Source organism: Acomys minous (genome assembly GCF_964271855.1).
Source record: "Acomys minous genome assembly, chromosome: 17".
Taxonomy (NCBI): Eukaryota; Metazoa; Chordata; class Mammalia; order Rodentia; family Muridae; genus Acomys; species Acomys minous.
Window position 1 is genome coordinate 42,034,419 of NC_140500.1, and position 16,147 is coordinate 42,050,565.

Sequence of the window (16,147 nt, forward strand, 5' to 3'; positions counted from 1 at the left end):
ACAACAAATCCTGGCAACCAGAATTAAGTTTCAAGGTTGAATTAAAGCAGGAATAGGAGGTCCTTCACATCTAATGGTGCAGGTCTTATACTCTGTTTGCACTGTTTAATGAACTGAATTTATAATTTATTAAGCTTACATGATTTTTAAAAATATTGTGATGAAAATCTTTACAACTCCCAGGATTAAAATCAACCTCCCTGTACATTAAAAAAAAACAAAAAACAAAAAAACACTGAATCATTAACCATAGATGAAAAGAAAATGAGTGCTACATTTCACCTTTGGTTTTGATAATTATTTTCTCATTTTTCACTTGTATATCTGAAATATCCTTTTCCACTTCAAAGAAGATAAAGGTTACATTTCAGGTCAGACTACTAGGTAGTCTGAGGAAAATAGCAACAACTTTTGTCTGATTGAAGTGATACTTGGTAGTGTTTATGTTAATCCTAAAATTTTAGTTATCTACAAGAAATTTTACCTTCTTTCCAGGAGAGAATACAGATAGAAAATGGTGCCCTTACAATATCCAACCTCAATGTGACTGACTCTGGAATGTTCCAGTGCATAGCAGAGAACAAACATGGGCTAATATACTCCAGCGCTGAGCTCAAGGTTGTGGGTAAGACTGATTCTTTTATGTGTTTAATCTTACTTTTTCCCTTAAATATTACATTGTTGCTCTATTCTAAAATATTGGCTTTTTGTAGTCTACTTTACCACCTAATAGTATTTTCAGTGTAATTTTATTACTCAGGGTTTCTTTCTTTCTCCCTTTCTTTCTTTCTTTCTTTCTTCTTCTTCTTCTTCTTCTTCTTCTTCTTCTTCTTCTTCTTCTTCTTCTTCTTCTTCTTCTTCTTCTTCTTCTTCTTCTTCTTCTTTTTCTTCTTCTTCTTCTTCTTCTTCTTTTTTTTTTTTTTAAGACCAGAATGGTCTTGAACTCACAGTGATTCACCTGCTTCTGCCTCCCAAGTCCTGGGATTATAGACATATGCCACTATGACCGGATTTCAGGGTTTCTAATTAGACAATACACTAGAATCCCAGCATCTAGAAGACCAGGCAGGAGGATTGCTACAAAGTTGAAGCCAGGCTAAATTACATAGGAAGTGCCAGGCATCTGGCCAGCCAGCCTAGCTACAGAGTACCCTATCTCAAAAAGCAAAACAAACAAAAAGTATCAACCTAACTGAAACCAAAACACGTGTATTTTAAAGGATGCCAGTGGAAAAATAGCCATGGCAACCAGAATTAAATTTCAAGGCTGAATTAAAGCAGGAAAAGGAGGTCCTTCACATCTAATGGGCCATTACTCAGCCACAGTACATAGAATAAGTAATGCTTCTTACAGGGATACTTGGATTCTATATTGCTGGTCACAAAAGCAAAACACAAAATTGGAATCAGTGACATTTGATTCACTTCGTGAACCTTTTTTGGAAGTTTAAATGTAGGACATGCTGAAGGCATAATTAACCAGTGGTCCACTCTGAGATTATGATTTATTTTCTTTTCCCTGCACTTTGGTCTAAGGAGAGGAAGAAAAATATATTGTAGTGCCTAGGACATTTATATCAAGGACATTGGCATGGAAAATGACTGAAAATACAATGGTAACTTGACAGCACAGTAGAAATACTCAAGAAATGGACATAGAGAAAGAAAAAAAAAAAGGATTCACTGTTTCAAGAAATTAAGATAGGCAGTTTAGATTTGAGCATAACTTGAGCCAGGATTCAACTATCACCATTATTTTCAGTTTCCATGGAATACCTCTCAATTTACTGCATTTATTGCCACAATGAGTTCAGTGGGAGAAGTATCACTTTCTTAGGTGCGTAAATGCCAAGTGTCAATATTATGTCCTTGGCCCCATTGACCATTGTTGAACTGTGCAAATGTTTTGAATAATATGAAACTCTGATTTATCTGTCAGTGGCTCCCAGCTTAAGAATGTTTTTACTTTTGGTCATACTTTGAAATATTTTGGGATATCTTTTGTTGTTATAACTAGTGTCTTGGGAAAGGACAGGACTCCTGTGTGATATTGCCACCATGGTAGAAGATAGCAAGGCTGCCAGATATTCTACAATGTATGAGAGTCTCTCACAAAAATTATTGTGCAATTCTAAGTGCCAAGAGATGTTGAGGAATCCAAGACTAATGGAGAAGATGCCTCTTGTCTCTGGCCCCTGAAGATTGGAAATAGTTCATGAGTAGCAGGAAGACTGCCAGGATTGTCAGTGAAACTTTGTTTCCTGTTAGCTGAGGCAGAGAAGTAGCATGGTCACAACAAAAACAGGAGAGGACTGAACACAAGTAGAAGTTGAAGCACGCTCTTCTACAGGATGAAAACTCACAGAGACATTGTCTAATTCCTCTTTTAAAGGGATGGATTCCTATGTCTTATTAGGTTGTGGGGGCTTATATGGGAAAAATAGATGCATAAGTTAAAAAAGTATATTCAAATATAAATTGACCCATGATATTTTATTAAAATATTTTCAAAGGATTTTAATTCACAAGGCCAACTCAGAATAATGTCTTTTCCTATGTAATTAAATAATCACATCACTCCCCCACCCCCTTCTCTCTTCTCCATGCATCCCCTGCTCCCAAACCCCTTCAAGGTTCACAGCCTCCTGTTCTTTAATTATTGTTGTTACATAGACCTGCAAACAAATAAACATATTAATACAACCTGCTGAGTCTGTTCGGTGTTGCCTACATGTACAGGTTTCTAGGGTTGACCATTCAGTATTAGACAACCAGCCATGGGGCTTATTCTTGGGGAAGACTTACAGAAGATTACAGAAGATTTCCTGGTCCTCTGCCTCTTACAATATTTCTGCCCCCCTCTTCTATGATGTTCCCTGAACTCTAAGGGCAGTACTTGAACACCCATATACTCAATAACATATTATAATCATAAAATGCCTATGTGCCAAAAAAAAGTTATTTTCACTGGAATTTTCCATAGCATAGAACATTAGGAGCCAGCTGAACAGGGGATGGAGATATGGCTCAGCAGTTAAGAGAAGTTGCTGCTTTCACTTAGGACATTGGTTGCATACTCAACACCCACATGGTAGGTGATCATTGCTTGTACTCCAATTCCAGGGTATCCAACTCTCTCTTTTGACCCCCTACAGGCACTGTACACATGTAGAGAAATACCATCCTTGCAGGCAGAACATCATTTCACATAAAATAAAAGAAATTAAATTTTATTTTAAAATATTGGTGTCTTGTTCACATCTATAGTCCCAGTGCTTGCAATTCTAGGTAAGAGAATTGTGACTGAAGGCCAGCCTTGGCTAGAAAAGAAGGTCCTTTCTTATTTTGAAAAAGAGAGAACTTTCTCTATTTGGAAATATAACCAGGTTCCTAAGCTTTTTACACATATGTAGTAAGAGGAATTGTGACTTTTTGATTAGCATATTATTTCATTTAAATGATTCCTTAAACCTTATTATGTGGCCTAAAGATTGGCACCACAGGCTTTACTAAGAAGCATAATATTTTCTGAACATTATGATATTTAATGTGATATTACATTTTTGATCATTACATCTATGTTATGTCTTCTTTCCTCACTTTGAAGTTAAATTTAGTCATATGAGAATTTCATGGTGCAACATACCGAATATTTTGTTCAAATATCAGCCAATATTCCAGAACATTGTGTAGCAGCCTCTGAATGACAGATCCACTAGATGCTGTGCCCCGTGGTTCAACAGAGACCATCGTTGTCATGAGGGAACAAACTTTCCTAAAGATACTATGATAAATAGTCTCCTTTAATAAACTCATGATTGAGTTATTTTAAATCTTCACAGAGAATATTTTTAAATTACCCATGTTAAGCAACAGTCTTGAAGTTTAAAACTTGACCTCAAACACAATAGCACAAATTGATTTTCAGCATTGCATTTTTGCATATGGCACACACCAAATCAAGCATCAATATCCCCTTTGCCACACAGAGTTTAAAAAAACAGATACAGTGGACCTTTCAGATAATAAGATTTTTAAAATAAGTATCTAGTTCTTTTAAATAACAATCCAATTCTCTCTCTCCCTCTCTCTCCCCCTTCTCTCTCAATCTCTCTCTCTCTCTCTTTCTCTCTCTGTCTCTCTCTCTCTGTCTCTCTCTCTCTGTCTCTCTCTGTCTCTCTCTCTCTGTCTCTCTGTCTCTGTCTCTGTCTCTCTCTCTCTCTCTCTCTGTATGTGTCTCCCTCCCTCCCTCCTTCCCTCCCTCACCCCCTTCCTTCTTCAGCTTCTGCTCCAGACTTTTCAAGGAACCCTATGAAGAAATTGGTCCAGGTGCAGGTGGGCAGCCTGGTGACCTTGGATTGTAAACCCAGAGCCTCTCCAAGGGCACTTTCTTTCTGGAAGAAGGGAGACACGATGGTGCGGGAACAGGCAAGGTACTCTGTTCTACAAAGCACTGGTTTGCTTTCTTCTCTCCTGTGTTGATCATCAAAGAAAGCAGTATAAAATGGAATGCTGCAGCATACAGTAGAATACATAGCATTACAAATCAGAGCACTGATGGTTTTGTCTTTAATACTCTAATTATAGTTTTAATCAGATTTTCAAGCCTGATAAACTTGTTTTCTATTTAAAATGCTTTGTTGTGGCAAAGATGGTCTTCTGTGAGCCCCTGGGGACACTCAACCAGAATGATTAAGGAATTCAAGGCCCAGAATGAGACTACATGCCAAGACAAAAGAGAAGATAGTAAAATGAGCGAACATGCAGAGGAAGTGCACATACCCTTGCCTTCTACTTTGGGATAATTTAGCTGTTCCTGAATTTAATTTAAGGAAATTATTGCTTTGTTTTGTCTTTATAATACTGGAATTATGTGACAGAAGGATGCTTGATTAAGTGCTTGGATTCGAGACCTGCTCTGCCTAGGTTCTTGCTTTCATTCTTCATTTAACTGGCTCCATGAAGCATACCTGCATTTCTGTGTCTTGTTTCTTTATTTGTTAAAGAGATGATGATAGTAGTTATTGCTTCATGTTGAGAGGCTTATTATGGGGATGAATGCATAAATATTCATAAAGCATACTGATCAATACCTGCCTGAGAGTAAGCATGTATAGTGGCTGCTATTATTATTGACTAAATGTTTACTTCTTGCTAGATACTATGCCCAAAGGGCTGAAGTCCTTGCCCTGGAAACCTGTGGTTTCCTTGTGTTAACTGACATATTAGTTGCATTCCTTGTGGCTATGATAAAATATCTGACAAAAGCAACTTAAGAAAACAGGGGTGTGTGCTACCTTACAGCTAGAGGTTTGAGGGTGCAGTCCATCATGGAGAGGACAACATGATGGCCAGGTGGTTGTTTACATTGTGCTCACATTCAGGATACAGTGACTTCTAAGCTTGTTTTCTCCATTTTCAAGGCTCAGAGATTCCTGCCCTTCTAATAGTACAGCTCCATTTAGAATGGGTCTTACCACCTCAGCCTAAACCTGAGAAAGTCCCTCAGAGACATGCCCAGAAACTGACTCCCAAGCAAGAGTTACTATCACAAGTGGGGAAAATGCAATTAAATTTGAAATTGAGGTTGCCAGTTTGTCAATTTTTTACATTTATCTATTCATTTGTTTGCATGTGAGTGTATGCACATGTCAGAGAGAGAAAGAGAGAGACAGAGACAGACACACACACACAGAGAGAGAGAGAAAGAGAGAGACAGAGACAGACACACACACACAGAGAGAGAGAGAAAGAGAGAGAGAGAGAGAGAGAGAGAGAGAGAGAGAGAGAGAGAGAGAGAGAGATGCTTCTTTGGTAATTCAAGGGCAACTTGTGGCAATGAATTCTCTCCTTCCACTCTGCAAGTTCTGGTGACTGAGCTTATACTGTGCCATTTGGTGGCAATAACCTTTACCCACTGAGCCGTGCTACCACCCCTGATATGTCAATTTTTAAATACAGGGATTAACCTACAGAATTAAACTGTGTAGAACCAAACAAATCACTGGGGATTTTAAAATAAAATAAAAGAGGAATAGAAAGGCAAAGGTATGGCATGAGTAAGGCAATCAGTTGTCATGGGAGCAGGTAAGATTCAAAGGAGAGATAGATCTCCACATGGAGCGATGCTCTAAACACTGGAAGGGGCAACAGACAGAGATCCTGTTCCCTTCATGCAAGGGACCAGTTTCCACGTCCACAGCCTGGATAACCACAATTACTTCTAGTATCTTTGGAAGGAATGAACTTTCACCAGCATACTGTGGTTTTAGCCAACAAGTGCTATGGTGGAATTTTAGGTTGGAGCCTTACGTTTGTGATGATTGATTGTAGCAGAGATAGGAACCCCTGGACAGAGCTCTACAGAAGTGATTCACTTTTGAGCATGCTTGCAGGAAATGAGTCATCAAGCCCTTGAGCATAAGCACTAAGACATTTCAGTACCAGCTTTTGTACAGGGGTCTAGCATCATTGGGGTGGTCTCAGTCTTTCTCAATCACAGAATTGCAAGCATTGCTTTGGGAAATGAGAGGACACTGAACAAGAAGGAAAATCTTTCTCCATGGTCCATGGATCTCTTTTACTTAAATTATGACAAAATCTTACTGCAAATGAACAGCTTTTAAATTATAGGCATGGAAGTATTTTCATAAGAGTGGGTAAAACCACAAAAGCTGCAATTGCTCCTTTATACAACAACAGACGTATTTATTAAAATACAAGTTCAGAACAATGCAAACTCCAAAGTGATTGTGTCTGATACAACCCAGCCAAACAAGTCAAACAGAAAGAGGACATGACTGACTTGGGGTTTGATTTTATAAATAGGCTTAAACTAGTACAGTCTGTGACCAAACTACTTTGCTAGTTTGGCCCACATTGGAAGTTAAGACCTCCCGTGTAAGTCAAGGCTGCCTATATAACTATCTAAATCATTTTGGCTGTGCACATGAATCATAGAGTGATTATTTTCCCAACGGCTTCAGTTCTTTGCTCAACAATAAGCCCATTTGTCCTCACAGCAGTACACATTCTCAACAGAGGTCTATAATCTTAATTTTAAGTGGAGATAAAAAAGATTAAGAGATTTAGCTATAGACACCCAAGGAGAGATTTACCCTGCCCATTATACGATGATGGCTGGGAAAGAAGGTAAGTTTGCAAAGTAAACAGGAATTTGCAACTTTTTTCCCTTGCTAGTTTGATGCCATGAAGTCAGTTATGTGACGCCTCTCAACCTTTTTTTCTTACTTATAAAAGAGACAGTACCTGTGTGCCTTTTCTACTTGAAATTATATAGTGACTTAACACACACCTTATATTTACAGATATGTAAAATAGTAAGAATGAGCTTATACTACATGTAAAATACTAAAAGGATTTATAAGTGGAAAATATTTTAGTTTTCTGTGTGTTGGTTGAGGTTCATTGATCATTTGGGATTTCTAAAATGAGACATTCCAGGCTACCCTGATGCTGTCAAGAGCAGAATTGGTACCCTATCAATACACCACATATATCTAGAGGTCTTCTTGAGCATCAGCTGCCTAGTGTCAGCTCAATGTAGAACTGGAAGAAGCTTTAAATATAGGCACACTTCCTCTTGTTTAAAGGGCTTCCTAGGAGTCCCATTTGATATTTTCTTATTCACATTTCCAATCATAAATTCCCTTCGCTACAATAATAGCAAAAGAAGCTAGGCATTACAGATGTGTATGTGTGTGGTTCCTACGTGGGTTCATGTCCAGTGATAAGTGAGGAGTCTATGTTTTAGAAGAAAGAGACCGATTGCACTGACCTATCAGAGTCTGGATGGAACAAATGTCAGTTTTCTATGAGTCGTGGTTCTGGGTCTTCCATCATTCTCAATGTCTCACATTTCTCCTGTGGATAATAAGGAAACTTTCAGATAGGAAGATAAAGCTAAAGAGAAGAAACAAATAAGGAGAGAGGGTTCATTCTGTTATCCTATGGCCAGAGTAACGGTTTGGATTTGGGTTTTATGTCTTTGGACAGCACAAATGCCAGTGATCCAGAGCCTGTATGCTGAGGGGGCAGGCTACTCAAAGCAATTAGGACAGAGTGGGCTTGAATCTAATCCAGGCTCATAGGAAATCAGGGTAGGCTGCTGCCATTCTCTTGGCAATGTAAGGCCCATGTCTTTCCTTCTTACCTGGGTCTATAATTTTCAGCTAGTACCAAGAAGCCTTTTCAATGGTAGATATGTTGGCGTTGTTCAGCCATTGGCTGTTCCAGCATAGAAACAGCAGATTCAGATCTCATTTAGGGAACATGTGAATCTGATGACGCATAGGAACATACAAAAGATAACATTTTTAGGAGGGCATTTCTAATGGAGTATTTATGGTGAGATTTGACATTAATTTGTTTATGTTAATTTACTTTTGTGTACGTAAGCTTGGATTTATGAGTGAATAAGGAAAGCTTTCTTCAAAATAGCATATGCCGCCTGGCAGAAAATATACTTACTTAATCTTTACTTATTTCCTTACTTACTTGTAGGTGCTGGAAAGCAAATCTGAGGACTGAATTGTGCGTAATTGTTAAGATCTGTATCATTAAGGAACATCCCATGCAACAAATGCAGTTCTAATAAGCAAATAATCTGTAATTAAAGTGTCATTCAAAGCCTAAATTAGATTTTTAGAAGATAAGATTTTGACATTTATTAATTATATAGGGTGATAAATATGACTGTATAAATCATACAATATATTAACCTAATTCTATCCACTCAGTTTGTCAGTTTTTGTATGTCAGCACAATCATAGCTTTAGAATTATTAGTCCACTTTGAAAATTGAATCAATATTTGTGAGACATCCCTCCCCCACCTGGCAACTGCTAAGTCATTTTGAACTGAGAACTGTTGCCATTGAGCCTGAGGAACATTCCCGGCTAAAAATATACATGGTCTTCTGCCCAGCAGCCCTCAAAAGAAGACAGACTGCAATAGACAATGGTGCTTAAAGTGTGAATAGCAGGTCTTGGGCTCTTAAGATCACATTTCATTTATACATGTGAAGATAGTTTGAGTCCTGGATACATGTCAGACATGAGATTTTGCTTTATATCATAAAGTTACTTGATATTATTTATTGGTTTTCAGTGGCCGGTCATGTCATAGAAAAGTTACATCAAAATTCCATTGGTAAAGTATAGGTTGTTGAGAGGTTTGCTGAGAAGGTCCCAGCTCCACATGTGGATCAAGTTTATACAACATCTATAGCAAGCCTTGAAAGATACAAGGGGCATGCAAAAGCAGAATGCTCCAACCAGAGCCAGCAGCATGTACAGGTCCAGGGACCAGCAGGGGTGGATATTTTGTAAAAGTAACTTTTACTCTCCTCATCCATTTGTTGTCTGGGAGGCTTACTAACCTAGTCCTGGAAGCTTCTAGACTCCATGAAATCTAACCTAAGCCCTAGAATGTTTTCATCCTCTGAGACTTACTGCTTAATGAGCTCACCTTACTTGTTCTTCGTGAGATCTGGGCTAGCCGTTGTGCTTCAAACCCCTCTTCCAGATAATGTATTTTATCAGGCTTCTCTCTCAGCCCAGAATTGCTCTGCTTGTCCCCAAACTAAAGTAATCTGCTCTAATCTTCTGGCATCTTCACATTTTCTGGCATGTTCCATCTTCACCTGAGTTCTCTCTCTGCAACCCATCTCCCTATTTCTGTCCTGGTAAAACTGCCTCCTCTCTGGGTCTTGGTTATCTCACTCAGGATGATCTTCTCTAATTCCATTCATTTGCCTGAATTTTTGAAGATTTTCTCATTTTTAATAGCTGAGTAGTATTACATTGTGTAAATGTACTACAGTTTCTTTATCCATTCTTCAGTTGAGGGACACCTAGGTTGTTTCCAGATTCTGGCTATTACGAATAACATTGCTATAAACATAGTTGACCAAATGTCCTTGTTGTATGGTGAAGCATCTTTTGAATATATGCCCAGGAGTGGTATGGCTGGGTCTTGTGGAAGCACTATTCCCAATTTTCTGAGAAAGTGCCAAATTGATTTCAAAAGTGGTTGTACAAGTTTGCACTCCCACCAGCAATGGAGGAGTGTTTCCCTTTCTCCACATCCCAGCTAGAACCCAGAAAGACACACATGGTATATACTCACTTATAAGTGGATATTAGCCCAACATAGATGTCCTCTGGGAGACTCCACCCAGTGGGGGATTGGGACAGATGCTGGGACTCACTGCTGGACTCCTGTTGGAGTGATGAGAGTAGTGTGGAAGAATGGGCAGATGGAAGGACCCAGATGGTTCAGGACCCCACAAAGAGACTAGCAAGGCAAGTGGATCTGGCCCCGGGGGCGGGGGGTGGGGCTGCGCAAACTGTTGCACCAACAAAGGACAATGCATGCAGTAAACCTAGACCCTCTGTTTGGATCTAACCAATGAACAGTTCATTCTCCATGGTTGTCGGCAGAGCCAAGACGTCCTCTGACATGAACTCTGGTGCCCCAGATTTGATCCCTTCCCCTTTGTGTGTGTGTGTGTGGGGGTGCGGCCCAGAGAGCACACAAAGGAAGGGGAAGCAGGCTCTCTGGGTAGGCCTGATAGGCTGTAGTTCATATAGTGGGGTAGGAAGTCTCCTGTCAGAGGTCTAGGAGAGGGGAATAGAGTGGAAGAGGGAGGGAGGGTGGGAAAGGGAAAATACAGGGGGAGGGGATAACAATCAGCATATAATCTGAATACATGATAATAAATTAAAAATTTAAAAACTGCCTCCTCTCTCTGAAACTGCCTCTTAAGTAGCTTCCCTTTCCATTCTCTTCTCCTGAGAGTTGGGCATATCCTGTTCTGTCAAATCTTCTCTGATTTGTCACCTTTTCTGCCACTCAACTAGACATCACTTTCAAACATGGATGTTTCTTTCTATAAACTAACTTTACTTTTGTTTGGGATTAAAGGCATGTATCACCATGCCTTGATCTACGCTTTTCTTTACCTGATACTTGCTCTATTCCAGGCTGTCCTTGAACTCAGATATGTTTGTCTCTGTCTCCTGGATTAAAGTCATGTTTGTATTCCAGCTGGATCACACAGACCTAGAAGATGTTTGTATATGAACTCTTGCCATCTGGATCACATATACCTAGAAGGTTTTTGGATGTGATCTCTTGACAGAACAGCCATGTTCTGAATTGACATTTCTCTACAATATTGTTTGAATTTGATCCACCTGTTGTAGTGGCATACCTTAGACTTGGTAATTTATAAATAATAACTTAATTTCTCTCTGTTCTGAGAACTACATTGTACTAAGTTCAAGGTGGCAGAAAAGTTCATAGGGGTCTATTCTCTGCTGCTTAAATAATACCTTCAGGCAGCTCTTCTCAACATTTCACCTAAGGGCATTAGCTCCATTTGTATCACTGGAACTACCATAACTTATATTCTACCCTGGAGGTCCCATATCTTATTAATACCATAATGCTGTTTATGCTTTGCTCTAGCTATTTTAGTAACCGAGTGCCCAATGCACCTCTAGTGAGAAATGACAGAGTAGAGGAAATGTGGATGAGCTGTGGAGGTAAGCCAGGGTTGTTCATGCACATTGCACACTAGCTTAAGGAGTTTGGGATTTACTCATGAGCATTGGTATGCAATATAATAAAGCAAAGTGAAAGGATTAAAATAAGACCAACAGTAGCAGTTGGTGGACTGAGGGATGTGGAGGACTGACGTCAACAGTCAGTTATTGATCTACCAACCTGAAAGAGAGAGAGAAAGAGAGAGAAAGAGAGGGGGGGAGAGAGAGAATAGTAGGGCCATAACTGCACAAATAGCAGCAGGAGTACAGAGAAGACTGGAAGAGTTGGAAAAAGCTTAACTTGACAATAGTTGATTGTATTTGTGATGTGATAAAAAGATATACATTAGGGATGAGTCCTAGATTTCTGGTTCAGGCATCATGGATCATGTTAGGCAAAGTCAATGATACAGGGAAACTTACAGAAAAAGTTGAGGCAAATATGCTGCATTCAATGGGAGACTTGTTAAATTTGAAGTTCTTGTTACCAGTCCAGCTGGATAGTTAGATGTACAGACAGACAGACCATGGATAGATGAATGAATTGATGGATGGATGGATGGATGGATGGATGGATGGATGGATGGGGGAGTGACTAGGTTGCTGGGTGGCTGGATAGACAGGCAAGTGGGCAGGCAGGTGAATGGATGAACCAATGGAAGAATTGATGGATGGATGGGTGAATGGATGGATGGATAATATCAATTTGAAGTTGTAATTTATTAAAGACCTAGGGAAATTTGACATCTTTATAAACTTAGACTGGATAGCTAAGCTGGAATAGTGGACATAATAACTTATGAAGTCATATCATTAATTAAAGAGGATATACATTATACTCTGAAACTCATGGATACCTTAGGTATAAGTAGATTTTCATAATATAATTTATTAAGGAAAGGTTGGTTTCATTTGGCCTATAACAAACTATTCCAAACCTCAAATGTACAAGTATTAAATATTGAGTAGAGACTTATTTCTTATATCATTCATAACTGTAGAAGACCACAGGAAACAGTTCTCTGAAAGAAATGCCCTCTCGCTTTTAGCATCCAACAGTATTTTTACCAGGTATCAATGTTTAACTGCCCTCCCACTTATTTATCCTCTTAAAATCATGTGTGTTCAAGAGATATAAGTTAAATTGGCTCTTTTGTCTCCTTTAAGCAAAGTAAAATTGAAAACAAGTATTGAGTATATGAAGAGGCATGGTTTATGAGAAGAAATAACCAGTTGACATATGTGAGATAATATGCAGCTTTTTTCTTTGTCACTTAATGGTATTTAAAATGCATTGGACAATTATTTTTGAAAATTAGGCCTTTCATGTGAATGCCATTGCTTATAATAGTAAATATTTTATTGAAATAGTCCCAGTTGAAAAGAAAGTCATGAATGGCCCATTACTCCTATTTAAACACATTAAAACCATTACAGATGTTCTATTCACCATTTAATACTATAGAAATGGGAATGCTTTTCAGAGAAATAGTAAAGCTATATCTAAAATATGAAGAACTGTAAGCTAGATAGTCTTTACAACCATTTGAACCAATTCACAATGCATCTTTTGCCTATAGAAACTGGCCTTAAATTTACTTCATAAATATAATACCTCCTAGAGAAGGTTCTTCTTTGCAGACCAAATGGAGTTATTATTGTGGTCAGCTGCCAAGTTTGACTTTGAGGTTTAAGGACTAGTTAGTGGAAAGGTAGATGTAATTCTTGCTTACTATAAATACTACTTATGAGACTGTTTTCATTTGCTAGAACTCACAGGCCTGAACATCAAAAAGTGTGATTTATACTCATATAAACTAGATTTTAAATAAAATCTACATGCAATTTCTTTTTTAATTTTTTACATATACATTTATATTATATATATATATATATATATATATATATATATATATATATATATATATATATATACAATAAACTACCCACAGCAAGAAGAACTGCAAAACAATCAGGAACTATATAAATGTTACAGTCATAGTGTTTGCCTATTTGTATTTGGAAGCCTTGAAGAAAACACATTTTCTATCTTGGTGCATCTAAAATTCTGAATGTAAATCAATATCTATCATATCTCATCATTATAAATTTAAAACATCTATCTAGACTGAAAAACATCTTAATCCTTAAACAGCTAAGCTTAATTTTAAAACTAAACTATCTGGTCTTCAACCCCATCAGAGATTTGAGAAGGAATAAAATTAATTACCTGAGTATACAAGGAGTGCAAGTTAGTAGCTTCCAAAATGAGAAGATTACAGAGACAGTTTGCTTCCTGAATAGTCACCCAAAACTCTCTATAACATTGGAGCATCATCTTCAGCCTTTTGGCCCAATATATCTGACAGATATATTTGTGAGGCAAGAACTATTGAGAACTAGCTTACCCTGTCTTCAGAGAGTTTCCGTCAACTCCACCTGCATCCAAGCATGCCCATTTTTAGGTAGAAGTCTGTCTGTGATAGAAAGAAGAACAGCTTCCCAGTAGCTTGTTTGCCACATTTGAAGCCATCTCCATAAGGAGGTCCTTTGATGCTCATCATCTTCTTTGAGGTAGGTTGAGTGTTGCCAGTAGTTAACTTCTTTCATTTCCAAAGATTCTTTAAAATAATAAAAACATCTTTAAATACCATATTCTGTATGTATGTCTCTGAGATTTTTGAAGACCTTATCTAACTATTTTACCTTATCTTTCTATGGAATCATATCCATCTGTTACGCTTAATATGTATATTCTTGTGATAAAGATATACTAGTAATGGATATTACCATGACATGATCATTTCATTTTATCTTTGTGACTAATACTGCCTAGTTTAAAAACCTGAGAAAATGGTCCCAAGTAGTCGTATCAAATGACTGAATGAGAATACTTACAAGGATAATTTAAACACTTTTCAGCACCAGAATAGTTGTGTAAGAGTGAGGGCACTTTCTAAAGGACACTGTTTCCAATAATAATATGCCTATGAAAGTCATTACTATCTAGGTAGTGAGTCAGGACAATTCCCCTTGACTCAAGATGTTGGACAAGTAAGTTCTAGCTATGTCTCCTCCATATTCCCTCCTGTTTCTTGGCTTCTCTCTGCTCACTATGGAGCCTTTCCCCTTTTTGCTATACAAAAAACAAAGCCTAGTCCCTGCCTTTTCTTTTTTCTTTTTCTTCCATTTATTTATTTATTTATTTACCCTGCCTTTGGGCCTTTGGGACCCTGCCTTTTCAAGCTTGCCATTGCTCTATGTACCCTAAGGGCCTAGAAGCTCTTTGCCTCTCTGCTCTCTCTGCTCTGCTCTGCTCTCTCTCTCTCTCTCTCTCTCTCTCTCTCTCTCTCTCTCTCTCTCCTCTTTTTCTTCTTTTCTTCTTCTTCTTCTTTTTCTTCTTCTTCTTCTTCTTCTTCTTCTTCTTCTTCTTCTTCTTCTTTTTCTTCTTCTTCTTCTGTCATCCACCCACTTAAGAGCAGCTCCCTTATAGCTCTCTCAGGTAGAAGGGGAACTCAGTGAATTTCAAGTAATCTGCCCTCTGCTCACCACTAAGATCTCAGAGAAGCTTTTGCCTCCTATATTTTTAACTGCAAATCAATTTCTAACATCTACCTTTGAAGAACAAAGGAGAATTTTGTTTAATGCCTGAGATGCTGACACTTTAAGGAAGCAGATGCCAGTTGATGAGAAGTTGATGTCCCTGGCAATTGCTCCATGATGGCCACTAATTTGTCACATATTTATTCTGTACTGGGGTGAGTAGCTGACACTGAGCTGAATATGAAACATCAAGAGCTTTCAAAGTGGAAAACCAACAAAGTAATTATACTGAGGTAGAATATGTGATTAAAGTGATAATATAATTTATTCTACAAACAGGGACATTTTCAAAGAGAAGGGGTCATTGCTAACTGTTAAATCCTAGACAGATTTGTTTTGCTTTCTCAGCACAGACTTCCATGTCCCCTTAGTTTTTGCTGAAAGGATAAGAAGGAGGATCTACTTTTCTTCTGTTCCAATTCCCCATGGGATTTATGAGTGAAAACAGTGAAGATCGTGTGATACAAGACCTTCATTTGCAAAGGGATTCACAAAAGCCATAAATACATAGCCTTTTGCCATATTCTGTAAGAAAATATTTGCCACAATCTGTACATTTCACTGAGTTACAAAAGAACTTGAGTTCTCTGTGTATATGTTTATAGCATGTACTGCTATATGTGATTACTCACATTATTCCCTATGTCAGGAGAAGCTAGCGTAAAGCTTACCTGCTTTCTTATTTAATTTTAGCATAAGGAAGCCAGGGCCATATCTTGTTCTGCCACTTATGCACCGTGTGATAGCAGAGCATTTGCCAGAGTCTTGACTCTTGGCTTTGTGTTATATAAACCAGAATCAAGAATCTTCCTACATTTGTAGCCTTCATAAATCTGCCGGGCAGCATTCACTTGACTCACTTGGCAAGGGATGAGCTGAGAAAATTGTATTTAAACACATTATTTATGACTCTGTCTTCATCAGATTTCTTTCATTTGGGGTCTTGTTTATATCATAGGGCAGCAGCCACAATG

The 16,147-nt window shown here is 38.2% G+C and overlaps 1 protein-coding gene across 2 annotated transcripts in view; it reads left to right on the forward strand.

Moving 5' to 3' along the window:
- The window catches only part of CNTN3 (contactin 3), a 351,187-nt gene that overhangs the window by 248,348 nt on the left and 86,692 nt on the right, over positions 1-16,147 (forward strand). For both annotated transcript variants that reach the window (XM_084766357.1, XM_084766358.1), the window contains exons 10-11: positions 496-625; positions 4,283-4,433. In XM_084766357.1, the coding sequence (XP_084622483.1) occupies positions 496-625; positions 4,283-4,433 (281 nt within the window). The remainder of the gene's footprint in view (positions 1-495; positions 626-4,282; positions 4,434-16,147) is intronic.